The sequence below is a fragment of the Salvia hispanica genome, chromosome 5, assembly GCF_029641045.1.
Source record: "Salvia hispanica isolate PSC_SH4W2 chromosome 5, Shi_PSC_v1, whole genome shotgun sequence".
Classification (NCBI taxonomy): domain Eukaryota; kingdom Viridiplantae; phylum Streptophyta; class Magnoliopsida; order Lamiales; family Lamiaceae; genus Salvia; species Salvia hispanica.
In genome coordinates this window covers 42,549,648-42,575,483 of record NC_142696.1, presented here as the reverse complement: position 1 = coordinate 42,575,483, position 25,836 = coordinate 42,549,648, and the positions used below count along the sequence as shown (strand labels likewise).

Sequence of the window (25,836 nt, the reverse complement as noted above, 5' to 3'; positions counted from 1 at the left end):
AACTTACGATACGATATCGTATCGTATCGAAAATTACGATATATCGAAAATTTGATAATTTTTCGATATTTTTCAATACGATACGAGCGATATATCATTTTTCGATATTTTTCCCCAGCCCTAATCATAAGCATGAGATGTATTCCTTTCTGAACTGTTTATTATAAATGAAGCATTATATTTTATGGTAAAAAAAACTCTATTTCTAATTTATTTTATTCTTTCTTTAGTTTTTTCTTTCTATTTCTTTTTCTTATTTATACTTTATTCGCTTTTTATTTAATTATTAAACATCACTATCTAAAAATTTGTGACCAAAAGAATATATTACTCCCTTCGTCGTCCCACTACGAGTGAGACGCTCCAAATCGGATGTTGTTTTACAAAAATGATAATAAATAGTTATTTAGTGTTAAAGTAAAATAAGTAATATAATAATGTACATACCACTCTCTTCTATATTATTTTCTCTCTTAATTTATTTTTTCTCTACTTTAACTATTTATTATCGTCTTCACAAAACATATTGTCAAAAAGAAATGCATCATTTGTGGTAAGATAGAGGGAGTGTATGTGACTGGACGGACAGATTATCTATTTTCTTCTTCTTTATAAACCTCCTAGTCGTAGCTAAAGTATAGTACAATTAATTAATGAGAAAAACCCATATTTAAACAGAGAGAATTTCTTTATTGAATTAAAGTATTAATTTTTCGTTTTATTTTCTGAATATTAAAATTGGTATAGTTAAAGGAGTGGGGACAAAATAGGAAGTGATAAAATATTACACGCTTCTGTAAATCCGAGGCTTCTTTTAGCACTCTCACAAACATTGTTTCTAGAGAGAGAAGCTAAATGTACCTTCCGTCCATAGAGAGAGAAAGTGGGTCAAACTCGTCTACGACTGCTGCTTACTGATGTCAACGATCTACAACCAAATTTAGCTCCATTTTTTTCATCGCTTTCTCGACTCTCTATGGCAGGTAACCATGAATTTTGATTCCCTTCTGTCAGAGCCCTAATTCTGTTTTTCTGTTGCACTTTCCCATTTTCACTTCGGATGCGTTTCAGTTTGCCGAATTGTGGCTTAATTCTGCCGTTTGGGTGATCATTTGCTCCGAGTCTCTCCAGAATTTAAGTAGTCTCGTGACTGGGGTGATCCATTTTTGGATTAATTAAAGTTTTTCATTTATGATATATGCCGTCATTTGAGATTATGCAGTTTCAGGTGCTGAGGGTGTCTTATTTTAGTAAATTTAGGATTTTCTTCAAATTATATTTGCGTGTTTATTGGGGGTGCTGTCGTCTGAATAAATTACTGGCAATTTTTATGTTGAATTTGATGTGTGCTTCCATAATTTATTAGTTTATATCTTGGGTGAGCTCTAAACGTGTCATAGTTTTTCTTGTGTATATCAAATACTCCAAATTGTACTGGTATTAGTATTAAGTCATATTGCTGCCTGTCCCTTTATTCTTATGTAGCTGAGTTATTTGCAATTTGCAAGCAGCTGAAGAGACAAAGCTGAGACCTTGCAAATTATAGAATAGGTAGTTTGTAGAAGGACAAAGCTGAGACCTTGCAAATTATAGTTTCTTGCACTTGATTTTTGTAATCTCGGGGTACTTATTACAGATATAAGTTGATCGATTGGTAATGTCCTAATGCGTGTTATGTGAATGATATTATTCCTATCAGGTATATCACCAGATCAGGAATCAGTAGATTCAGCAACCAAAAAGTCCAGTATCTCCTCAGGTGGTAGGGCTCTGGATAGGAAGGAGTTTCTTCGTAGATTTGTGGACAGTGAAGTCCTGAAGGAAAACCTTGAGGATTGGCTTGAGGATATAGTTGAAGATAATGCGAGGTCTGCTGCCTTTGATCTTCCTTTCGAGTTAATAGATCTTCAGAAGTTCGATTATGCCCTAGAAGGTGTTCCCTTTCAACAGCTAATACGGATGCCTAGTGCTATTTATGCTTCAACATCCAGTGATGTGGAGGCAACAGCTTATCTTGCTCTTGAGGATTTTCTGCATGCAAGTGTGAATGGCATGTGGGAAGCTTTCTGGGGCCCAGATGATGGTATGATGCCTTTCTACGTTTCCTCTCTATATGAAGGAAACTTGAGATTTTACCAAGCTGAGCAGGCCATTGCAAAAGGTAGAGTTGGTGGCCTTTGTGCATCGGCTATAATGCTAAGGAACCCAAGACATCCACAAGGGAAGTGGGATGATGTCATTGAGTTGGCACTGCTGAGACCTGATATTGGAAATCATGCTTCAGCAGAGAACTCTAATCCTCCAGTCTCTACTATTTGTGAAGCTTTATTCCTTGCTCTTCGCGTGTTGCTTGCCAGAAGCATCAGCAGATCAAACATCCCTCTGAGTTTGAATTCTGTGTTCGTACTTTTAGTTGACTCTCATTGTGGTGGCGTCCTTAAAGTTGAAGGTGATTTGAGCAAGCTGGACTGTGATCTGAATAATGTCTACGAATCTGCTGCCGCATGGATAAAAAACCATTCGAAAATTGCAATCTCACCAGTTGATAGGATCTGGAACAAGCTTGGAAATGCTAACTGGGGTGATATTGGGGCTTTACAGGTACTCTATGCTACATTTCAATCTATAGCACAGTATGCCGGAATGCCTAAAAACAGTATTGAAGATTTAGCTGCCGACCACAGTTCCCGTCTTCAAGCCAGGAGGATCGAGAGGCAGTTGGAGGATACAAGGGTGAATGGTAATGGTTTGTTTCGCTTCCAACATCGCAATGCTTCACCCGAGATAGTAGAGGTACAAGAAGAATCTGTTAAAGTGGATTCCGCAAAGAGACTGAAGCTCGAAGTAGGATCTGTATTGATGGTGGAGGATTCAAACTGGCAGAACAGTTATCAGATAGATGAAGTTCTGAATGATGGGGAGATTCTATATTACATTGCATCTCCTGTTCAAGATCCAGGTAAGGCTCACCTTCTGTATGTTGGTTCGCATCCTTCACAGTTGGAACCAGCCTGGGAGGATATGAAGCTATGGTATCAAGTACAGAGGCAAACTAAAGTACTTGGTATTATGAAACAAAAAGGATTGTCCAGTAAATATCTTCCGGAAGTGGTTGCATCCGGACGGGTAATTCATCCTGGCCAATGTCGGAAAACAAGTTCAGGTGGCAATTGCGAGCAGCCATGGTGTGGAACTCCTGTCCTAGTAACCGGTCCAGTTGGTAGGACTGTATCCGACATGGTTAGAGCTGGGCAGTTCGGTACAGACGAGGCTATTAAGTGCTGCCATGATTGTTTGTCTGCACTCTCTACTTCTGCTTTGTCTGGGATTCGGCATGGGGATATCAGGCCAGAAAACATAATCTATGTGAATCCTGGTCTCAGGCAGCCTTATTTCGTCCTTATCGGTTGGGGGCATGCCATTTTGGAAGAAAGGGATCGTCCGGCACTAAACCTTCATTTCTCTTCTACTTCTGCTCTTCAAGAAGGGAAGTTGTGCTCTGCTTCTGATGCAGAAAGCCTAGTATATATGCTCTACTTCTGCTCTGGCGGAGATTTACCCGTTCTGGATTCAGTTGAAGGAGCACTCCAATGGAGGGAAACATCTTGGTCGAGGAGACTGATTCAGCAGAAGCTTGGAGACATCTCCGCTGTCCTGAAAGCATTTGCAGATTACGTTGACAGTCTATGTGGTACACCGTACCCTGTTGACTATGAAATCTGGTTGAGAAGGTTGAAGAAACAGATTAACGAAGAAGATGGTGGAAAGGAAGTCGAAACATCGAGCTAAGATCTAGCCATTTTCTTGGTCGAGAGTTATATCCCCTTTCGCCCATTTCTGTTTCAGTTCCCCGTTCCAAAGCGGCTTTTGTGTGATCATGTTGTTCTCTGAAGATGGACCATGCCCCTCGTTATAATATTCGGGGTCGTTTATCTGGGTGAAAACACGTTCTTATGACAAGGTTCTTTCTACCTCTTGATTTGGTGGAGTTCTTCCTGTGTACAGCAAACCAACAGAAGCTGACAGAGAGGCCAAGAAGCTTTTAGAACCTGAGACAAGAACAGGTGATCCTTGATGAGATCCAAAAGAAAGTTTCATTTCTGATTCTTGTTTACAGTTGCAGTTTCATCTGCTTGTGCTATACAGATTTTATATCTTGTGTTATTGTGTCATTAATTATTGTAAAGAAATGAGCTTCCCATCTTATTCTATTGGAACGCGATTAGCCAATTGTTGTGTATTAGTTTCAAGAATAGTGTTTCCACTTCTTTTTGCTAATGACATGATTGTTTTTTTTTGACGCTATATTCATATTGGTATTGTACAAAAAACTCGTTTTCTAGGGGAGTCTCATGTTTAATCATTTCAATGATCTTAATTTGGATCCATATATAAATATCACTTAACAGAGATGTGAATACAACATTTGATTCATAATAAAAAAAATCCTTAAAACGATCTTGATCTCTACCTAGTTGGTTAGCGTATCATCCAACAACAATAGCACTAGCCATCCATTTCAACCATAAGTGTGCATCACTAAATTCACGTGAAAATTAGAAAAATGGAAGTGCAAATGAATGTTTCGTATCACCATAAATGAAGTCTACTAAATGATCATAAGGTTTAATACAACCTAGCAATAATGCAATATTGTCGTCGTCTTCATATTTTTCATGTTTATAAAACAAAACCAATGTAAGCGATGGGAAGCAGAAAAACAAATGAGAAAAGGCTGGATAAGGATCCAGCAAAAGCCAACAGCTTAATCTTAATCTGCATCCATTTCTTCAAGGGCGGCTTTAGCTGCTGCCTTGGCTTCCTCAAGTAGATTTTCCGGAACCTGGTCGGTTTACGAAATATAAACATTAAGTAGAGAGTGCAGCAAAAGGAACGCCTAGAAGGGCCAGAGCAGTTTGAAATTAGTTGAGGATACCTAACATACTAAATCCACTAGTTACCTTTTGATGCTGGCGGTTCGACTCATCACAGACCCAGCTCATTTCCAGTTCAAAGGCCTTGTCCTTGGCCTCGTCATGCACCCCATAGATGCTGCTCATGGAAACACAGGACAATGAAAGATGAAATAACCAACACATACACATAACTTGTAGTATATATCTAAAAGCATATGCACATCATTTAGAAAATGACTCACATCTTGGCCACCTCAATGACACCTTGTCGGCATGTCATCTCTGAGAGCTTTAATTTTTCGATTTCTCTGTCAATATAACAAATGGTTCAGCATCAGCAGATAGAGATTACCAGTAAATAGAAAGAAAATGCATAACAAAGATGAACACGGTTCAGCAAAAGCTAAAAAGGCTGTTCACAACAACAGAAAATGGTATGAAATCAATAACATCAACCAAGAAGGCTGAATGGCCTTAGGAGCCAAATCAGTAGTGCCCTAGCAACACTAACACAACATAACAAGAAAAGGTACAAAGAGGAAGATTAAATTACAGAGATGAGAGGCTCGTTGTAGGTTTTATTTCCTTCCTTTCAGATGTCATATACCCATAGTTCACAAAAATTGGTGAATCTAAAACCAGAAACAGAAAAACTTACGTTTTAGCAGCCTGTCTTCCCTTTCCGATGGCTGCACCGAAGTATCTCTGCAGCAGTAATTAAATAAATAGATCACAGATAGACACATAAATGTGGCAAGCGTTAATTTATTTAAGTACAAGTATATCAAGTGCCAGAACACAACATATAATCTAAAATACAGACTAGAAAGAAATTAGATGTTATGAACATCATTTGCAAGTAACGAGGAAAGAGAACGCACGTAGGATATGCCAGAAGGTTCGATCATGTACAACTGTGGTCCATCCCTATCATAACCTCCCACAATCACTCCACAACCAAAAGGCCTGAAAAGGTTAAAAAAAAAAAAATTTAAATTGAGAAATCAGCTCAAGAGAATCAAGTTGATAAATACAACAGATGCAGTATCAACCTGAGCCACCAATAGAGTGTGCACAAATGCACATAACTAGCCACTCGTTCTGCGAGTTCTTTAACAGGAATTGCTTCACCATAAACCCTGGAAATGAAAGATACAATATGTAAGGATATATACCAAGCAATATACAAAAGCATACTAATTCTCATGTAAGCAATTGCAAAGTTTAGTCATAGAAAGGTAACCAAAAGGCCAAAACAATATGAAACTAAGCTTCTACCTGAACATTCATGCCTCAAAAAAGAAAAAAAAAACATTGAGTGGATAAAATGCAGGTGCAGGCAACAATTTTTGGTGATTTTTCTAGGTACAAGATTTTTTTGGTGATATGCCATGTACACTACAAGTTAAAAATGTCCACCCTGATTTTTGTACACTGTTTCTCATTTATTTTTTCATAAACTGCAGTTTCAGTTCATACTATGCATCATCTGGCTATCCAGCCTAAAGAATGTTGTATTCCCTCTCCCCGGTTGAGGAAAATTAGCTGATTTCACTGACCAAATTTTATCATTTGGTATCCCAGTTGAGTCCTATTCCAAACCTTAAACTCTGTGCTCATCCTCTAGACAACATCTTCATGCGGTAAAAAAGGGTGTACCCAGATATTATTATTATTATTTAAATTTAAATTTCAGTATCACCTGCCTCAGCAGCATCAACAGAGACTAAAGGTACTTTGCCTTTATTCAGGAGAAAAGGATAAGAGTAACAACTTAATCTAGATCTTATATACTACTAATATAAAGTTCGTAAATATGAGTCTCAGTTCTCATCAGAATTGTTTCCAAGTAGGAGTATGCTTAGAAAGAATGTTGGAAGACTTGAAAACAAGACAAGTGTCTAGAAACAAACTTTTCATAATTAGTTGCTTCAGACTTTGCTCGTGTAACAATCTGCCTGCCATCTGCAGCTAATCCGGCAACAGCCTGACAAACATTTAAAGCATTAGCATTTAGCACAAGATAATAAAAATGAAGGCCAGAAGCCTAAAACAGCTCCCTAACAAATTTTGAATAACTACCTAAAGAAAACTCTAGATAAATTTTAAAACCAGTCAAATTCCTTTTTATTTTCATTAGCTTCCGCATGAATTAAAGCTTTAACACATAATAGATCAACACCACATGATGAAGAAGACGATACATCATACATCATGAGGAAATTAATGCTAGTTATCAGAATCTAAATCAAAACATAATATAAACACTTCAAGCAAAAATGCCCCTTTTTCAAATTTCTGCTATCAGTCATTTATAGATATACACATATACATAGAGAGTGAGAGAATAAGCAAAAATAGGGTACCATGCCGGAGTGGCGATGAACGGAGTGGATTCTTCGATTGGAGCCTGGAAGCAGCATCTTGGAAGCAATCAGCTTCTCCACTCCCTTGAACAACATCCGAGAAATGAGAAACCCAGCAAAAACCCTAGCAATCGAAAATGGTTAGTTGAAAATTTGATTTACCATGACGATTCCGTCTTTGCATTTGATGGCAACGACGGTGCCGCTATTGTCGACGGCTTTGGCGGCATATTCGATCTGGAAAACGCGGCCGTCCGGTGAGAATGTGGTCACCGATAGATCGTATCCTGTGCCAATGCTGCTCATTTTTTCCCTCTCTTCTGCCTCTCTCTCTACTGCTGTGGTATTTTCACTCCCTTCTGCTTTTAATTCTCTTTTTAAATCAAATATGGAGAGATTTCTTTCTTGGCAAGACAGTGTTGCCGAAGACGATTTAGAAAAAATTAAAGATCATAATTACGGAAGAGCCCCTGCACTAAAGTTTTTGTCCACTTCTGCCTCTCATCTCTCCTCTTATTTCAGTTGGCTTCTGTTAATAAATTAATCGAGTACATATTTATTGGGTTAATATATTCAAATCAAATTCTAAACATTTGAATTCTGAGCTAGCTCATCTCTAATGCATAATGAGAAAAATCACTCATTATATATAATACAGTATAGAATATTTAATTTGGAGAATTGCACAATACCCACTTCACTCAAATATGGTTAAATATTAATCGTATAAAAAAAAACTACTGCTACTAAAATTAATATTTAATAAATTCTAAGCTATTGAATGAAAAATATGGTTGATCATGACATTAAAAAACATAATTTTAGATTTGTGAAAATAAAATAAAACACCTGCATGTTTCAATAAAATGTTAAACTATAAATTCAATGGGCTATTAAGTTTCGACTTGCATAGACTCACTCTCTCTATATATCTAGATAGAAGATAATTCATTTCAGAAGTTGTCTTAAAAACAGAACACTAAATTATCAAAATGTTCTTACGAAAATACCATGTAACTCGAGCTATTAATAAGTCGCATATCATCACAAACTATAAATAATTAAAATTAACTTTAAGGCAATTAAATATTTTAACCTATCGAGTAATTATAGTGAGTTTGAATAATTGGAAACAAAAAAAAAAATGATCTCGAAAAAAGAATATAACTCGAAGTTTCTAACCCCTTATGCACACTTGAATAGTAAGTTTTCGTCTCACAATAGCAAAAGCAGCACCCAAAGTAGCATACTTACATATTAGATGAGAAAACAAATCTTCAAATGCTAAATATTATCGTCTAAAAACATGAAAATATACGCACACCAACGTAATTACACAAGCCCAGGACACGGACAACGGGGCATCGAGACGAGCCCGTCTAAGAAGACATAGCACTCTCGCCCTGAAGGAGGCCATTGCGTATCTGTGTAGCGATATCCTTGACAGCCCCAGGTCCGTGAGGGATGAAGACAGCAGAGGACTTGGATGAAGCACCAATTTCCTTCATTGTGTCGAAGTACTGAGTGACGAGGACCATGTCCATGACATCCTTAGAGGTCGTCCCAGGCACATTCTCCGAGAAGGCAAGCACACTCTCCCTCAGTCCATCTACGATGGCCTGCCGCTGACGAGCTATACCCAGCCCCGATAGGTACTTGGACTCGGCCTCTCCTTCAGCTCTTTTGATCTGCAAGATTTTCTCAGCTTCGGCTTTCTCAGTCGCAGCAACCCTGAGTCGAGCAGCTGTTGCAACAATGTCAGACTATCAGATAAACTAGATAAAATCATCCAAAAGAAGAAATCACATAATAACACGATAAAATCAGCCCCCAAGAGCCCGAGAAACATGCTTGCTATCTTTCTAATAAGGATTTAATTGTAATTTAAAAATCACAATCTTTGACACAATTAAGAAAATCCGACATCACTTTCAGACCATTGCAAACTAATATCCTGCGATTCAATATGTAGCACTTAAAGCACGCACAACTCTTCCGGCTATCAGAAATCTCAACCGATTCGCCAAACTTTTAATTTCAAAGGCCACTATCATAATGACAAGCAACTCTCCTAATGAAATACCCATTGTAACATAATGACAAGCAAACTTTTAATCCTATTTCATAGATCCAAGAGCATGCATGGTTGGTTACAATTCATTATAGATCTGAGTTCATATGTTGGAAATTCACCAGCATTTATCTCGTTCATGGCCCTCTTGACTTGAGCATCTGGCTCAATGTCAACAATCAGAGTCTGCACTATCTCAAATCCATAAGCAGACATAGCCTGCAAATACAAGAGATAATCAAAATTCACTCAGTATAAGTGACAAACACGACCAGCATCACACGCATACAGGTGTCATCTGTCAAGAGCATAAGCTACCTTTTCAAGTTCGCTTTCTACAGCTCTAGCTATATCATCCTTCTGCTCAAAAGTGGAATCCAGATCCAGTTTTGGTACACTTGCCCTGATGACTGTCACAAAATTCAGACAAAACCACAATAAAATTATTTTCGTTTTTGAACTAGACGGGTTATATCAATGTACTCAAGGGGAAAATAGTAATAGAACTCCAAAAAACACAGTATCTAGATAAGAAACTTCTTCTCCAGTCACATAGATCAGAGTTCTACAAATGGGCGTGCTTGATCAGGAAAAACAGTGAACAACACCAACCATAAGTGAGTCAACAAGTATGCCTTATTATAATGTGTTCTGCCACGCAAGAAACTAGTGACCATGCATTCATAAACATACCATCAAACACGTATGCTTGGATCTGCTCTTTTGTGTTAGATAGCTTATAATATGCATCAGATGCTTTGTCAGCCAAAGCGCGGTACTGGATCGAAGCAACCACATTAACGAACACGTTATCCTGGACAACAAGAAACTCATATTATTGAGAGAATGGTCAAGCTATAACTACAACGGCAAATGAGAATTCATGATTTGCAAAGTGATTCTTTTCATTTATGATGGTTAGTCATGAGATATTTTGCTGAAGCTACTTCCAACGAAATCAAAAGTTTCAAGCAGCAAATGAATGGCAACGAACCTTAGTTTTTGTTTCACAACGGACATCGAGCTGCTGTAAACGTAATGACAGGGTACCAGCCACTTGGTAGCCAAAACACCATGGCAGGCAATGGCAGCCAGGCTCTAGCACCTCTTCAAACTTGCCAAATTGCTCCTTCACAGCAACAGTAGACTGATCTACTTGAATACAACCAAGCATTTGACCCATTTTTCAATAGACAACTGATCTGGAACAGTGTAAAGAAGAATTCAAAGTCACGCCAATTCCAAATCCAAACACACAAACATATAGTTACATAACAAGTTGTATGCCTAAAGTTGAAAATCAAATTAAACGAGTCCTTCATATACACCAGATCTGCTTTCAAGAAGAACTGCACTGAATATGATGGTAATCATCAACTTTTTACTTGCACAAATTTCTTCTTTCATTTAAATATTATAGGAATAATAACATATAAAATGAAAAATCATCTTCGATTTACAGATTTTTTACGATAAGAATTTCAGTGGAAATAATTTCAGCAATTTCGAAGAACAACCAGAATTTATCTTCAATTTGTATACTACTTTTGGAAATAATTTCCTTCTTTGCATACCAAACACACACAGACATGCATAACAACAAAACCCTAGAAGAAATATCACGCGCACGATTCAAATTCAAGAAGATTGGACAATTTGTTCGACAAATCCAATTCCTCACTCCTTTAATTCACGTCTGAGATACGGAAAATAACGCAGAGAACAGCTATGAGAGGAGACTTACCGAAGACACAGCAGAAACAGGTAGTTGGGGAACTTTCAACTGAGGCTTTATAACTTTGAGCCTAGGTATTTATAAATTCTATTTACCGTGTTGTGGTTTACGATTTTGCGCGCTTTTACTATAATTATTGTCTACAGGATTTTGCGCGTTTTTACTATAATTACAAATTCTAATTATCGCATTTTTACGAATATGTGAAAAGATTTGTGCATCGGAATTATCGTGTTTTACAATTTTGCGCGTATTATAATTATGTGGTGGGTGTTTAGAAATCCTAATTACCGTATCGTGGTTTTACAATTTTGCGCGTTTTTACTATTATAAATCCTAGGTTTCTATTATACATGAATTCTTATTCATCTCTGTCTTATTAATATAGTAAAACCTAATTATCTTAAATATTGAGGAGATAAGAATATGTTTCTATTATGAAATGATCTAGCGGAAAAGGAGAAGTTTTTGAGAAACAATATCTAGTACTACTTCAGTTCTTTTTTTCCAGTTTTTTCAAATTTAATCTTTATACTACTAATTACATCGATAATTAATCTACTCTCTAATGTTCTAAAATCTAAATTGATAAATAAAGTGGCATAAGATAAAATCTTGGTCGTCTTAATTTTGATCAAACAATCATTATTTTGTTTATGTTTGCATATAATGTAATCCCGTGACACTAATCTATATCACCATATATATTCATAAATTGTATTTTAATGCTCATATTATTGGTACTTCTACAATTATTTAGAGGAGATAGCAATTCAGTGTTGACGATTATTTTCTGTTGTGGAATGGGCATGGAAACTGAGGAGCGGACGGAAATTAAGCAGAGTATATAACTCAAAATCGTCTTACCTAAAATATTTTATACGACTTTTCTTGTGATTTAATAAATAATTTGTCTAGTTTGAGGCTTGTAAAATACTCTTTCATAATATGAGTCATATTTGGTGTTAGTACGAATTTTAAGAAATGTAAATAATAATATGTTGGAAAAGTTATTGAAATATTGAGTTCATTTTTCTATTTATATTTTATGGAGGAATACCATTTTTGAATAAAAAATTGTGGGAGATCTTTGAAATTTAGAATTTGCTGCTTTTCCACTTCTGTAAATTTTCCAAACGAATACGCCAAATGCCCTCCAATAATTAGGATTATTCTAGTCCATAAAATTTTGTAAAGTAAGTAATAAGATATTTCCAAGAATCTTCCATTGTACTATGTTGTTTTTCCAAATTAAACCTCGAACGTGTAAATCACAAAAACCTCTATCTAAATACTAGGATGGGTGCTATTTGCATTCTTGTGGTCTAGATAAATGCTGGTAGACTATTGGACAGGACATATAGCCATTGACTTTTCCTAATCCTTATCTTTAACAAACCTATTACCTCATGAATCATGATATACTCTCCATATGCATCAATTCATACATCGACTTTGAGGACAATGGTCGCTAGAACTGGAGAATATGGCAGTATGCGTGGATTTAACGTGGAATTATAAAGTAAGAGAGTGGGTGAAAAAAGTAGTGAAAATAATGGTATTGGATTGCAGAATCAACAATACTAGTAGTGTGTTTGTTCAAAACTTTTCTTATTTTTAGACTTTCTAATTTTTGGGAAACGGCTCAAAATAGAAAAACTAGTTTATTTTTTTTTTAAGACGAGAGGAATACAATTTATCATCAGTTCTAATTTTGTTGCCAAAATTCCAAAATGGGAGAAATTGCCTACAACATCCAACTTCATGACTTCACTATCCACTTTTTAATTTATGAAGAACATTAAAATTTGACCTAAGTTCCTAATTTTAATAGCTATGTCCCACCAATACATTTTAAATCAGGATATAATATGAGCATCTACAATGAAACATCGTAAGCAGGAAACAAGACAACATCTTGAACACATCGATCTTCAAATAATACAAAATTACATGTGACAGTGATACGATGTGCTGCCAATATCCGATGATACAGCTGTTTCAAACCTGCAAACTTGCTTGCTAGTTGCTTAAAAAACCTTTAAAAAATTATTAGCAATCCATTCCGGGCTAAGTCGAACATACAGAAAAAAATAAGAAAACGAATTAAAAATTATAATGGGATTTCACTAGGTCAAAGAGCTGATGAAATATAACTCCAAATGTTAAGTTGTGACACCTTATGCCAATCTATAAAACAGGGAAACGACAAACAAGAGTTGATAACAACATAAACCAAAATCAAGAAAGTAATCCTGTGATGATCCACATAAACCAAGTGGGTCTTTATTTGATTGAATTCGGACCAGGCAAGCCCTCTAGTATGAGAAACAATAGGTGGGCATAACCACTCAATATTTTGTTTCAGAGAATATCTATTCTTCTGGAACAACCACGGTGATTTCACCTTTGTCTAGCATGTCGTAGAAAGCCCTAACCTTCCGCTGCTCGTTCCAGTGGTGCATCTTCCACACACTGCCTGCAGCAATGCCAAGTGCAGTGGCGATGAGTATCTCCTTCACAACGCTTGGTCCCTTCAAAGTGGCATGGGCAACTCTATGACCAGCCATTTTAAGTTCTTACTTGGATGCTTGAATCCTGCATTTAAAACCCGATTCAGTTTAGTCATTGCCAAGCATTTTTGAGAATGATAAGGCTGCAAGCATGGGTAAGTAAGTATAAACGGTATTCTGGAAAAAAAGTGAATACAAACAACTGATGAATTGTTCGACCGTGGGGGAACAAGGGTCTAAAGCTGCCTAGCCAACAAGTTGCCAACTTGAGGAAAGTTATGCAATACTACCTCATCAAGCAAATTAAATATAGATATCTTATTTAATCAAGGTGGAATGTTCTTGATGGAAAATGACAATCAAATTGACATTTGACACTCGGAAAGTTGCAGGCATATTCTACATATTGAAATACAAATGATATTGCTGAACATTAGAAATACACAATTTCCACTATGTAGTATAATATACTCCAGCTCCATTTTGAGATTATATTAGTCTATCACAGGTGATTAAAGTAGCTCTCACAGATCACAGTTTCTTAAAGATTGTATATTTCTTTGAGAAAAAAAAAATCATTCCTACATATTGCATAGTAAAGTTGATTTGGGCCAAGTAAACAAGTTGAAACAAAATCCGTATTAAAAAGATTGTATTTGGTTATCTACATATTCGCGTCCTCATTCGTATTCAACATACAGCCAAAGACTGGAAGAGTGTAGGTAATAATTGCACTGACCAAGAACTTCATATATGCAATTTCTACTTACAAAATTAATGTTACATAGGAGTACACCCTATCCTCGTTTCACAGTTCTTTGATTTTCAGTAAGAAAGATTATCTTTTCTTTTTGCAAAGAACATTTAAAAAGTATAACTACAACCCCTACTACTATTCTAACATACTCACCAGCACAAATATTTCTCAGCATTCCCTAGCAGCACAATTGGAGGAGAAATTTCGCAAAATCCAATTGGAGAAACATAATTATAAAATCCCGTGAAACAACTCGAGAACCACAGATAGAGTGCCACCGTTGAACAACCACAGACCAGGAGTAAAACAACACAATCGATAAAAAAAGGAAAATACTAGTGTATAAAATTAAGCAAACCATAAACAACAAACCAAAAGGCAACCTAGACATCCAAAAAAATAGGTCATTATTAGAAAGTGAACGCAGCTTTAGTTGGACACCATCCCATTCCCATCGTATAGCCAAATTTCCAATCAGCTAAAACGGCACATGAGTAGACAAATCGGCATCCATAACCCATTTCAACATAAACAGATCGGAAAGTAAAAACGTACCACAAAATTAAAAACCCGAATCCAAATCTGCGGCGCTTTCGCTTCGTAGATCTGTACAACACAGAATCGAATATGAGAATTGATAGAAAAGAATTCGAGTTGAATTGAATTGTATGACCTTGTGGCCGAAAAATGCGAGATTTTACCCTAGAATTACCTCTCTGATTTGGACTAAACTCAGAATAGGGCTGACTGATATAGAGAACAAGTGGAAGGATGTCCGTGTATCGACTACCAAACGACGTCGTTTTGATAAATAACATTTTTATATTTTAAACTTATTTATGTACGTAGTATATATACAGTACTATAATTTGAAATATATTCAAAATAATATTGTTAATTAGGCTTCGATCACCTGGTGAAATACTAAAAATTATATGCAAGGAAACTTGAATAAAATGCAATTGGCATTCACGAAAGCTTATAAAATCATCTCAATTCGAAATATGTCCTTGAGAAAAACATGAATTAACAAGCATAACACGAAAATGATACAAATCTCACCATTTTCAGAAATATCTTAATTTCATGACACATTTATATTTTTTTGTTTAGTAATTTAAACAATTAATATAGTACAAACATTTCATTGAGATGTGAAGTAAGACAGATCAAAACTCAGACCTTGGTAGAAACTAGACAGAGATGCCTTAGAAACTCATTACTAGAAAGTAGAATATGGAGCTTTAGACCAACTATTATCAAATGAAACAAGTGATTTTGCGATAAATTGTTAGAGATTCTGTTACATCTAAGATCTTGCATTGCATTATTCTCATTTCTCAACACTCTCATCCTATGATCATGAACTTGTTGCTGCAAATGTGATACCCGGAAACGCAAAAAAAAAGCTCGATTTTCAAACTAAAAACTGCCAATTTGAAATAAAGAACGCCTCTGAATAAGCCTCCAATTTAGTAATAGTACAAGATAAGATTAGCACAAAGAAATGGTACATATCTGTAGCTAAGCGTAGACTCGGAACTGGTATGTACAGAGCATAACACTTAGAATCGCGTTTTTATGATCAGTCCGATGCTGTGTTCTGTTGAGATTTCTTGTCATCGTGTTTCTCCTCAGCATCAATCGCAGGGGCAGCTGTGGTTTCTTCAACTTGTTGTTCAACAGGAACGACGAAGTTGTCTGAATCGGAAGCTGCTTCTCTCTCAATCACCTTGTGCTTAAGGTTATCATGAATGCCGCCATAGTCTATGCTTAGCAGAATCTCAGGAAGTGTAATGCTCTTTTCCTCTCCGAAATTGTTTCCCATTTCAATGTCGATTTTCTCCTTTGAGCTCGTGATGTCTTCAGCAGGATCGTCGTCTGTGGGTGCTACAGTCATCATCAGCTCATCGTCTTCAACAAATGCTCGAAAATCAAGCATTGAGGATGGGATTCTGGAGAAGAAGACTTCTTGGAAATTCTTGATCATCCCTCTGTTGTATGGATTCTCCTTCTTGTCGTAGCGATACCTGAAGTTCTCATACGTCGTCTGCACGAAAACACGAAGGTGTTAAGCAAAATCTACTTAAAGAAAAATTAGCTACTTGAATTATATTTTGGATTCGTCACCTGGTTTGTGCTGATGAGGTAGAAGTGGAAAGCTGTAAGGCCACCAACGAACCAGACAGCGACGAAGCAGTAGAGTATCAGAAACACTGATAGAACATCACGCGACATGGCTTTCAATAGATGGTCATCTGCTCGGATAATGTTGATCAATGACACCACAAACACAAACAAGCATAGGGCGGTTGATGTTGATACGAACATGTAGAAGTACCTATAGTTGCGCTGTTTCATAAACACGAGTATGTATGGATGAGGAGAAGTGGAAGTGTATGGTGAAGTGATGGAATGTGGTCAAGAATGTGTACTGATACTCACTAAACCGATGCATTGCCCAACCCACGGGCAGTGGTGGTCGAATCTCTGGACACAGTTATTGCAGATGGAGCAATGTGATGCGCGAGGGGGGCGGTAAAGCAAGCATGTGTCACAGAACTTCACCTTCACTGCGTGTCCATTGACAACGACATCCTTTGTCCGGGGAAGTTTGAGATGAGGTGTTCGGCCATTCACCCACTCCATTGAAGGGGTGTTCATCTCGAATGAATCATCACATTCGGGAGGCTTCGTGTTCCTTGGCACAATCCCAGGGTCTCTGCAAGATGTTAGGACAAGGAAGGCTACATCCTGCAAAAACATCAATTAGTGAGACTAACAAAAAGCTCGATTCTAACAAGAAACCCGAGGCAGTTTGGATTGGTAGCTTACCAAAATGGTGAGTGCAAGAGCTACTATAAGCACAGGATACCATGAAATGACAGATTTGTCTTCTTTAACGCGATTTCTGATGATAAATACGACCTTTATACAAAATGCAAGCGCAGGGGCAGCGATCAAGAAAGCCGACAAAAACAAAGAAGATACATCTGGACCAAAAACCAATCTCCCTCCAAAGAAGAACCTCTGTATGATTCAACCAACAATAACTGTCAATTCTTCCTATTATGCACTCATAATGCTCTAACTATACATGATGTTAAAAAAGAAAAGTGATCTCCAAATTCATTCTTGCAACTTGCAAGTATGGAAAGTTGATCATATTTAAAACTCAACATCTAAGATGATCAATTTGGTTAGTATGATTAGTGCAACTGAAACAGTCTCCAATCATCAATGACATGAAATATGATAGAACCAAAAAACAGAGTTGCATTCAAAAACAAGAAATTATCTTTTGGACAAATTATCAAACACAATAAATACAAACAGCCAAAAACAGAAAGGGGGCTTACATTGCTTCCTCTCCAAACTTGATAAAGCCTCGGCGGCTCGTGTTTCTCCGGTTCCATATATTATTCAATCAACGAAATAAACAGAGGATTAAACTGCTGAAATCCTCAATTTCCGAATTCTGGTTTGGATCATAAACTGTTTTTGTTTTGTTGCAAACAGCCAACATATGAACTATCTAAAACAACTTGAATTTCCAACTTTCTTGATCATTTATGCGAAACAAGAAGTTAGTGAAAATGAGATTTGTCTAGAGAGGGATGAGAGTGGAATGATCAGGAAACAGCTGCCGTTTGGTTCTCTGTTTCTGTCTCAAAGACGGAATTTTTTAGGAATAAATGTTTTTTCTCTAACAAGAATTTCAGTTATTTTCCCTCTAAAGAGGTTCTCTGTTTCTGCTGGGCCGGCAGTTCCAACTATTTGTTCTCTTTAGATTTTCAAAAAAATAGGACAAAATTATAATCGTTTTATTTTTTGTGCTACCAAATTAAAATCAATTTAAATTTTTATTACAGTTGGTGGTTGATGATACGTGCAGGCACAACACTTTTTTGCCTGCAATTTTAGATGGACATTTACAGATATGTAATATATCAAAATATATGCCTTAATGCTTATTTTAATTTAGAATTATACTAACAGCAATGTTTTAGTCGCAACGTGCTAGGACTAAATGTGATATTGGTCTTATGAAGTAATCTATGTTTTCTTATTGCAAGTGTTCTAATATTTTCCATATTTGATTACAAAAAGAGAAAAAATCATTTGCCACTTTTGAAGTGACTCGAGGTAGTTGTGTGCAATAAGAAATTGTGTAGATTGAATCAACACAATCAACAAGCATTGGACCTAAATGCTTTTCTTAATATTGTCCTACAAAAATGATTAGTTATTGTTTACTAAATCTGCACATGTGGGGCCATTGCCTTTTGTTTTCTGTTGGGGGTTTCATTTGGACCAACCTAACACAGACTCACTTAGTTATTAAGATAAATTAATTGAGTATACCAAGAAAATAGAAATGAAGAATATACTGTGGTATCGAATAAAAGTTATCATATTCATGCATACTACTAGTACTAATATGAACAAATAGAATCAACTTAGAGCTCTCAGACATTCCAACAAGGTCATTAGGAGTAGTAGTCACCAACTAAAGTTGTAAAAATGATGAAATAAAATGCGAGATTAGAAACACGAACCCCCTTAGAAGTTAGAACGCAACCATCTCCTTTTTTTCATGAGCACATCATTGTATCACATCTACAAAGACTACATCAATCCAAAAAATAGGAGATGAAAAATGGATTTTCAAATTTTACATCATTCTTTGAGATACAGCCATTGATGTTCTTTGCGAGATCTCATCATCGGAGGCGCCCGTTCTTTGATCTTCGTCGAAGGGAAGGAAGAAATTATCAGTTGCTGACTTACCTCCTCTGTCCACCTTGGGATTCTCCTCAAATATGTCCACAAATTTTGGGAGCGGTTTCCCATCCTTGCAGTAAAAGCTTTGCTCTACGTCTATCTGTCCGTTGATGTTGCCACCGTATCTCTTGGTCACAGATTCTGCAAACGTACCTTCGTCCTCGGTCACCCATTCCCGGAAATTCACAAGAGATGGCGTCGTCTTGGAGAAGAGGATCTCCTCTACATTCTTGATCGCTCCTATGTTGTATGGATTCTCCTTCTTGCCATACAGGCTTCGGAAATTCTCATATGTTGTCTGAAAATTACTAGAAACATGTGTTAGTATTTTGAGATGTTTCAACTTGTAGTAAACATATCAAGTGGCTAACCTGATTGGTGAAGATGAGGTAGTAATGGAAGACGCTGAGCCCTCCAACGAACCAGACTGCGATGAAGCTGTAGACGATGAGGGAAACCAACATCACGTCGTTTGAAAACAGGCGCCACGTCCAACCGGATTTTTTGAAGAGGTCCAAGAAAGAGAATGTGAAGACATATAAGCACAAGATTGTTGAAGTTGTTATGAACAAGATGAATGTTCCGTAGTTCCTCTGCACCAACAAAATTTACACGAGCATGAAGTTTCAGACCGTTCACGAATAAGATTAAAGAGATTGTGCTTACAGCTCCAATGCACTGGTTCAGCCAGGGGCAATGGTGGTCGAACCTCTGGATGCAATTGTTGCAAGTCGAGCAATGTGATGCGCGTGGTGGACGGTACAACAAGCAAGTATCGCAGTACTTGACCTTAACCGTGTGGCCATTGACAACGACATCCTTTGTTCTTGGCAGTTTCACTTCTGGATTCACATCAGCAATCCACTCTATGGATGGGAAGGAGCTTAATGACGCGTTATCTGATATAGGTGGCTTCGTGTTCCTAGGAATTATCCCGGGATTTCTCGTAGATGTGATGAAGAGAAAGATCAAATCCTGCAACGATACACAAGTTAAGGCATCCTCATTCAACAACACTACTGGAATAATTGTTTCTACACACCAAAAGTGTTAGGACAAGTCCCACAATCGACACAGCATGACCGGAAGACAAGTCTCGTGTCGGAATTTTCAGATACATCTTGCTACAGAATGCTAATGCAGGCCCCCCTATGATGATGGTAGTTAGCAGGGCTGACCGCATGTCAGGGCCTAAGATCAATCTCCCACCACAACAAAAAATCTGCAAAAATTAAACAGAAGAAACTTAAATTATTTGTTTTTGCAGTTTTGTGAATTTGTAATGAATGCAGATACTATGTGGATGATGCATTCTGTAAAAGAGACTAGTTCAGTAATCAAATGTGAGTTGATTTATGGAGCAGAACTAAATTTAAGTCATAGACAATAAGAAAAGAATGAAATTCTCTATTGTTTGTGATCCTTTTTTTCTAATGATTTCCCTCAAATGTTGACGCATTTCTTCATACACTAAGACTACATGACAAAACATTTCAGATAAATGAACATAGAGATAGGAAATGTGTCTATCTTGATTACATTTCTACCCTTCCAAACTTGATAAAGCCTCTTCTTCGTCAGGGTTGGAGGCCCCATCCATTTTGGGGGCGCAGCAACAAAATCTTGATTTCTCATCCCTCCCTATTCACACAAATAACACAAAATTTTCCTTTTTTTTTTTTTTGTTTTTTGTTTTCTTTTTTAATTTTTTTTTATTTTCTGGGTTTTTGTTTTGATGAAAAAGAACAAAAAACAAGATTTTGTGGAAGGAGGTTGTGGGTAGAGGAAGAAACAAACAATTGTGTGTTTATTCCTCTATAAGCAGGCTCCCTAGCTGCCTGTTCTACATTCTCTTTTGCAAAAGCAAAACATTTTCCGACAATGTTTTGCCCTTTTGATCTTTACGTACAGACTATTGTTGGAAGTTGGAACGGTTGGTTTTGTGGATCAACTCAACTGTGGCCAAAATCACCCATACATTTAAAATACCATTAATCATAATAATATAGAAATAAAATATAAGAAAAGCAAGATAGACTTTAGCAATTTAGTTGGCAAAATTATATTGCATGATTGAATATGTATCATATTTGATTCATAAGATTGAATCCCGCAACTAAATCCTAGATCGATAGTCTTATGATAATCAAGCATAGTCACCACATCCAACTAAAATAATTACGCGACTTAATCATAGATGGATAATCACATTATAATAAGTCATGACAGTCGAACAACACAATAGAGGTAAGGGTAAAAGTGAGATTGATAATCATGAGAAAAATGTAACCTTGGCATTGTGAAAATAGACCGAAATACATTGTCACCGACCAGGTTTTTAAGAAAAGAGGAAGCAAACAAGAGATAATAATAAACATAGCATCTATTGAGGAGCAATAATGGAAACCAAATGGATTCCTAGTGCCCTAAATACTGCAAAATCCAAAACAACCAAATATCCAACTCTTGAGTCTTGGTAAACATCCAACAAGAGCAAAAACAGCCATAAATATTTCTGAACATAAGGGTAGCTAGAAAATAAGAGTTAATAAAATTCCAACAAGTCTGCCTAACTGCAGAATCCTACAACATAGGAAAGCAAACTAAGAGATTCTACAACACAACCAGTCCAGCTGCATATCTGCAGATGCTGATAATACACCTTGAGAGGCCCACCTCCTTCCTGCCATCTTCTTCCACAGTGAGAGAGAGACGGGAGTCGGAGGAAAGCCGCATGGGAAAATTTTCACTTTTCTTCAAGCTTGCACCATAACCTATAAATCATTACAGGCATTACATTAGTCTAAACACTGCTTGATTCATCACCGAGTCACGTGCTTATTAGAAATGGCAGCCAAACGAGCATGTAGGATTCGTTCAAAATCATATCAAATGGACAAAACAATCACACTTTTAAGAACATGTGTGTTGTGTAGCTTGTTTAAGGTGTTGTATATTTCTGAGGCATAATAAGCATTGGCAATAACTGAAAAAATTAAGGGGTGGCCCTGGCTGACACCCATTTTTTCTTGATTTATGCAAGTTCTAAGCACGTAGACGATGGGAAGTGCATACAGAAAGCATAGATGTCACCAGTAATGAAATGCATTTACTAAGGTAAAAATAAGGGTAATCACCATAGCTAACCTTTATTTCAAAGCATCAAGCACCGAGAGATTCTCGGCCACCACAGGAGATGGTCAATAGAAGTGACCTCTGCACTTGACTGATCCGCACAAGCACTTCTTCCTCCCTCTGTCTGCTTCTGCGGGTATCCCATAGTCGTACACCAGCTCCTGCATTGGAGGAATGTGGTGTATGGCAAAGAAAGCAATGTGGAGACAAATTCCACTGTCACTTTCCCGCAGAACTGGCTGCCAGAACACATTAGGGGAACAGCTATGGTTCATGAAACGGGACACATTCCCGTTGCTTTTTGCACTTATAACAAGAGGGAAAGGGGCCTTCTTGGCGCTACTAGAGTCATAAACGCGTTCCAGTGGCTCATAGTAGCGACCAGCATCAAAGATGTAACTGTCATCATTTGCATTCTCAAAATCGCTTGCAGTAACCTTGACAATGTCCCCAGCATACTCGCAGATAAAACTCCCTGAACGAATAGGGTCCCACGACCTAAGACCCCAACCCCGGTTCTTCGTCTTGAAAACCTCCAGACGAAATTTTACACCTGCCTGAGATATACGATTTCGACAGTTTGGAGGAGACTGACAAGACTGACCACACTCATGTATCACTGGTTTAGTAGTTAAAAGAACTCCTGCAGACGAATAGGGAAGCAGGCCTTCATTTCTCTGGTTACAAGGACAACTGCTATCGCCCGGTTGGCATCCGCCTAAGCAACGACAACCCGAAAATGGTTTGGATGCCGGAAAAGGTTGAGAGTATTTCAGACTAGCGACATAGGTGAAATGAGCAGGTCCTTTCTCCCCATCAGAGTCGTTTACAAGAGCCACAGGCTGAGTCTCAACACCAGAAGTTAGGTCTGGGATAATAAGGCCGGGCCGAGCAGCAGTCCCATCCCTCCACTGCTGAATCGATTTCCACAGTGAGTAAGCTTCAGGCTGCCCCGGTTGCCTTATCAACTTATACTTAAACACGTTTAAACCAGACTTATTCTTTTCAGCCCACGACTCAATAATCTTGTAAACACCGTCATACACATAAATCTTACCCGGTGCATTACTAGCATCCTTGATACCCCTTATAACTCTAACATCATTACCACGATGCAGACTCTTTTCTAGGGCAAGATTTCCCCTCTCGAGTTTCTGATCGAACATTTGGCCATCTCTCCTCTGAACTCCACCCTGACCACTGTAGATCAACACATTAGTATCATCCCCATCATCATCATCGTAACCTCCGGAAGAAACTATGCTGACGGCTACAGGGTCTTCGCTTCCGGTGACCTTGACACTCATATAATCTATCCCGGCCATGCTCGGAGCATGTACACCCACCAAGCAGAGCTCCATTCTGAAGAAAAAGATATCTCCAACATCAACCCCAGGTACATGGCCAGTCCTCTTCAGGTTGTTTGTCCGCACTCCTTTGGTCATCATAAGATTCGAAGACTTGAGGTCTGGACGTCGGGCACCTCCAGCATTATCACTTGCTTCCTCGAGTTGAGTAAGCGTTCTCCGGATCAGGTCGTAGACCAATAGCACAGTTGCCGTTGTATCCTTGTCACCATTAGCTTTTCTACCCTCATCAAAATCTTTAAGCTTAAACAAGGTTAAGATGTTATTAGCAACTGATTCAACATCAATCTCTGGCCCATTCCCAACTCCTTTCCTCTTCGGACGGCCCCTTCTTTTCTTACCCGAATTGCTAGCATCATCTGCATCACCAACGTTTGTGCCAAATCCACTCACATATTGGTCACTTTGATCCTGTGCATCACTATATCCATCATCCTCGATAACCACAGATGCTGAACCAGGAGTTTTATAGGCGGCCCTCTTAGCCCGACTACTCCCTCCATTCGCCTGTGGAGTCCTAAACGAGTTCAATGGAACTGGATCTGGTATACCACCATTAAAACCAGCATTGGCTGAATGGTTTCGAGTCTGAGATCCATTTGAAACCATAAACGGGTAAAATGGTTGGACTCCAGCAGGGAAAGGACCAGAAGGCGGAACACACACAAAAGGAGTTGGATTAGGGTTTGAAATCGAAGACATGCCTGGAGTGTTCGGGAAAACCGGGACAAGGCTTCTTAAAGGCTTCACATCATATACCCTAGACTTATCAATTGGCGCAGAAGGGGCATTTGGATCAGAGTTAAAACCTTGTTCCATCTAATCAAGATGAAATCTTTCAGCTACTAACCTAATAATTTAGCACAAACCTACAACACCGTTGTTCGACACAGAGATTTTGCAGAAAACTAACAATAAATAAAATTAACAAATGAGTTGCCATAAAGGATCCATATCTCAGAATGGTCACCACTACAGAAGTTTACTGCAGCGAGAACCGGCTTCCTGCATCATGCATAAGCAATGAATCAGAAATTAGACTTGAAAAATCAAATTCAAACGAAGTGAACAGTAAATCCCTAAATTTGACATAAACCCTTGAAAACCCGTTAACAAAATTAGCAAGATTTGGTGAATCAACGCAGCAATAAACATGCACAGCTGCAAAAAAATGTGATCTTTATGCCAAATACAAAACAAAAAAGTTACACTGACATCTGCGGATGGAACAAAAACTTGTAGAAAAAGGAGAAATTAACACCTCTGTTTCTAAAAAAACGATTTTTTTGCGTTTCAACCAAAACCCAAGATCTAATTCTTCGGTTAAAATACAAAAAAGAGAAAGAAAATCTTGAATCTTGAAAGGGAAAATTCACCTGAAGATGGAGAGTAGCTTTTTTTCAGTGTGTTTTCTATTTCGTTTTTTCCTATTTAATGTGATAATAGCGTTATTTATATTCCCGTGTCTCCTTGCTCCGGCAAATTAATGATTCCTTTTCGTGTTTTTTTTTTCTTTTTATTTGTATTCTGAATTTAGAAGTATTTCCAGTGAAATTGTAACAATAATATGTGAAATATTTTCTCAAAGAAAATTCTTGTAGTGCCTGCATATATTCACTTAGTAATTGACATAATAACGTCTAAAAAATTATGTAACAGGAGTAGCATTATGTTAAATATCGTTTGTAGTATTAAACTCATAACTTTTACTAATAAATTAATAAATATAACTCGTGTCCATACATTAATGAATTATATTGAAATTCGAATATTAAAAGCTGAATAAGTACATGGATTTTCTGACTCTCTTAAGTAATTTTGAATTTATTCAGTTCGAATATTATGATTTGCTCTGAATATATTACAAAAATAACAATAACAATTTTAGTAGTGGATTGAGTCCGTCAGCGAACTTTTTTCGGCTACAAAATTAATAACGGCATCGAATTAATTCGCAACTTATCATTTTTACTAGCGAAATTATGAAATTTGGCAGTCGAAATGTCTGATAATAAACAACGATTTTTTTTATAGTGAACTAAGTATATGCATTTATATAGATTTAGGGTTGTAAACGAAATTCGTACATTAATGAATTATATTGAAAATCGAATATTGAAAGTCCAAATTATACATGGGTTGCCCGACTCTCTTGAACAAAGTAATTTTGGATTTATTCGGTATGAATCTT

The 25,836-nt window shown here is 37.3% G+C and overlaps 7 protein-coding genes across 9 annotated transcripts; 1 reads left to right on the top strand and 6 right to left on the bottom strand.

The window, feature by feature from the left end:
* Positions 1-811: 811 nt before the first annotated feature.
* On the top strand, positions 812-4,305 carry LOC125187608 (Protein kinase superfamily protein). Its single transcript, XM_048084232.2, has 2 exons — positions 812-983; positions 1,700-4,305. Exons 1-2 carry the CDS (start codon positions 977-979, stop codon positions 3,787-3,789), a joined length of 2,097 nt encoding a protein of 698 aa, XP_047940189.2. The 5' UTR covers positions 812-976; the 3' UTR covers positions 3,790-4,305.
* A 266-nt stretch (positions 4,306-4,571) lies between these two features.
* On the bottom strand, positions 4,572-7,683 carry LOC125187609 (proteasome subunit alpha type-3). Its single transcript, XM_048084233.2, has 9 exons — positions 7,445-7,683; positions 7,283-7,366; positions 6,830-6,903; positions 5,969-6,055; positions 5,798-5,882; positions 5,575-5,621; positions 5,159-5,224; positions 4,962-5,052; positions 4,572-4,843 (listed from the first exon to the last, which is right to left on the bottom strand). Exons 1-9 carry the CDS (start codon positions 7,586-7,588, stop codon positions 4,772-4,774), a joined length of 750 nt encoding a protein of 249 aa, XP_047940190.1. The 5' UTR covers positions 7,589-7,683; the 3' UTR covers positions 4,572-4,771.
* Positions 7,684-8,446: 763 nt separating this feature from the next.
* LOC125189220 (hypersensitive-induced response protein 2) lies at positions 8,447-11,247 on the bottom strand. Its single transcript, XM_048086505.2, has 6 exons — positions 11,098-11,247; positions 10,348-10,555; positions 10,047-10,167; positions 9,672-9,763; positions 9,476-9,572; positions 8,447-9,026 (listed from the first exon to the last, which is right to left on the bottom strand). Exons 2-6 carry the CDS (start codon positions 10,534-10,536, stop codon positions 8,662-8,664), a joined length of 864 nt encoding a protein of 287 aa, XP_047942462.1. The 5' UTR covers positions 10,537-10,555; positions 11,098-11,247; the 3' UTR covers positions 8,447-8,661.
* A 1,947-nt stretch (positions 11,248-13,194) lies between these two features.
* LOC125191048 (putative cytochrome c oxidase subunit 5C-1) lies at positions 13,195-15,093 on the bottom strand. 3 transcript variants are annotated; one of them, XM_048088509.2, is made up of 3 exons: positions 15,071-15,093; positions 14,914-14,964; positions 13,195-13,686 (listed from the first exon to the last, which is right to left on the bottom strand). In XM_048088509.2, the coding sequence occupies exon 3, from the start codon at positions 13,656-13,658 to the stop codon at positions 13,464-13,466; it is 195 nt and encodes a 64-aa protein (XP_047944466.1). In that variant the 5' UTR covers positions 13,659-13,686; positions 14,914-14,964; positions 15,071-15,093; the 3' UTR covers positions 13,195-13,463. The 3 variants fall into 3 exon arrangements, with proteins under 3 accessions (XP_047944466.1, XP_047944464.1, XP_047944465.1); XM_048088507.2 differs by having other exon boundaries at positions 15,060-15,082; XM_048088508.2 differs by having other exon boundaries at positions 15,032-15,074.
* Positions 15,094-15,772: 679 nt separating this feature from the next.
* On the bottom strand, positions 15,773-18,114 carry LOC125190405 (putative protein S-acyltransferase 4). Its single transcript, XM_048087713.2, has 5 exons — positions 17,718-18,114; positions 17,194-17,388; positions 16,804-17,112; positions 16,489-16,710; positions 15,773-16,408 (listed from the first exon to the last, which is right to left on the bottom strand). Exons 1-5 carry the CDS (start codon positions 17,772-17,774, stop codon positions 15,944-15,946), a joined length of 1,248 nt encoding a protein of 415 aa, XP_047943670.1. The 5' UTR covers positions 17,775-18,114; the 3' UTR covers positions 15,773-15,943.
* Positions 18,115-18,928: 814 nt separating this feature from the next.
* Positions 18,929-21,389, bottom strand: LOC125190406 (putative protein S-acyltransferase 1). Its single transcript, XM_048087714.2, has 5 exons — positions 20,683-21,389; positions 20,186-20,365; positions 19,810-20,118; positions 19,515-19,736; positions 18,929-19,441 (listed from the first exon to the last, which is right to left on the bottom strand). The coding sequence occupies exons 1-5, from the start codon at positions 20,776-20,778 to the stop codon at positions 19,034-19,036; spliced, it is 1,215 nt and encodes a 404-aa protein (XP_047943671.1). The 5' UTR covers positions 20,779-21,389; the 3' UTR covers positions 18,929-19,033.
* Positions 21,390-21,508: 119 nt separating this feature from the next.
* LOC125190401 (histone-lysine N-methyltransferase, H3 lysine-9 specific SUVH1-like) lies at positions 21,509-25,139 on the bottom strand. Its single transcript, XM_048087710.2, has 3 exons — positions 25,022-25,139; positions 22,291-24,650; positions 21,509-21,917 (listed from the first exon to the last, which is right to left on the bottom strand). Exon 2 carries the CDS (start codon positions 24,462-24,464, stop codon positions 22,344-22,346), a length of 2,121 nt encoding a protein of 706 aa, XP_047943667.1. The 5' UTR covers positions 24,465-24,650; positions 25,022-25,139; the 3' UTR covers positions 21,509-21,917; positions 22,291-22,343.
* Between the last annotated feature and the right edge of the window lie 697 nt (positions 25,140-25,836).

What these genes read in the sequence shown, in the direction of transcription:
- LOC125187609 (XM_048084233.2), bottom strand. Translation starts at nt 7,588, where the DNA reads ATGAGCAGCATTGGCACAGGATACGATCTATCGGTGACCACATTCTCA. An exon ending in TTCATCGCCACTCCGGCATG is followed by an intron (nt 6,904 to 7,282) that starts GTACCCTATTTT and finishes AATGTTTGTCAG; the next exon opens with GCTGTTGCCGGATTAGCTGC. An exon ending in ACACTCTATTGGTGGCTCAG is followed by an intron (nt 5,883 to 5,968) that starts GTTGATACTGCA and finishes TAACCTTTTCAG; the next exon opens with GCCTTTTGGTTGTGGAGTGA.
- LOC125189220 (XM_048086505.2), bottom strand. Translation starts at nt 10,536, where the DNA reads ATGGGTCAAATGCTTGGTTGTATTCAAGTAGATCAGTCTACTGTTGCT. An exon ending in CCAAGCATACGTGTTTGATG is followed by an intron (nt 9,764 to 10,046) that starts GTATGTTTATGA and finishes ATTTTGTGACAG; the next exon opens with TCATCAGGGCAAGTGTACCA. An exon ending in CATGAACGAGATAAATGCTG is followed by an intron (nt 9,027 to 9,475) that starts GTGAATTTCCAA and finishes TTGTTGCAACAG; the next exon opens with CTGCTCGACTCAGGGTTGCT.
- LOC125191048 (XM_048088509.2), bottom strand. Translation starts at nt 13,658, where the DNA reads ATGGCTGGTCATAGAGTTGCCCATGCCACTTTGAAGGGACCAAGCGTT.
- LOC125190405 (XM_048087713.2), bottom strand. Translation starts at nt 17,774, where the DNA reads ATGGAACCGGAGAAACACGAGCCGCCGAGGCTTTATCAAGTTTGGAGA. An exon ending in AAGTTTGGAGAGGAAGCAAT is followed by an intron (nt 17,389 to 17,717) that starts GTAAGCCCCCTT and finishes TGAATCATACAG; the next exon opens with AGGTTCTTCTTTGGAGGGAG. An exon ending in TTGGGCAATGCATCGGTTTA is followed by an intron (nt 16,711 to 16,803) that starts GTGAGTATCAGT and finishes TTTATGAAACAG; the next exon opens with CGCAACTATAGGTACTTCTA.
- LOC125190406 (XM_048087714.2), bottom strand. Translation starts at nt 20,778, where the DNA reads ATGAGAAATCAAGATTTTGTTGCTGCGCCCCCAAAATGGATGGGGCCT. An exon ending in TGAACCAGTGCATTGGAGCT is followed by an intron (nt 19,737 to 19,809) that starts GTAAGCACAATC and finishes TTGTTGGTGCAG; the next exon opens with AGGAACTACGGAACATTCAT. An exon ending in ACCTCATCTTCACCAATCAG is followed by an intron (nt 19,442 to 19,514) that starts GTTAGCCACTTG and finishes AGTAATTTTCAG; the next exon opens with ACAACATATGAGAATTTCCG.
- LOC125190401 (XM_048087710.2), bottom strand. Translation starts at nt 24,464, where the DNA reads ATGGAACAAGGTTTTAACTCTGATCCAAATGCCCCTTCTGCGCCAATT.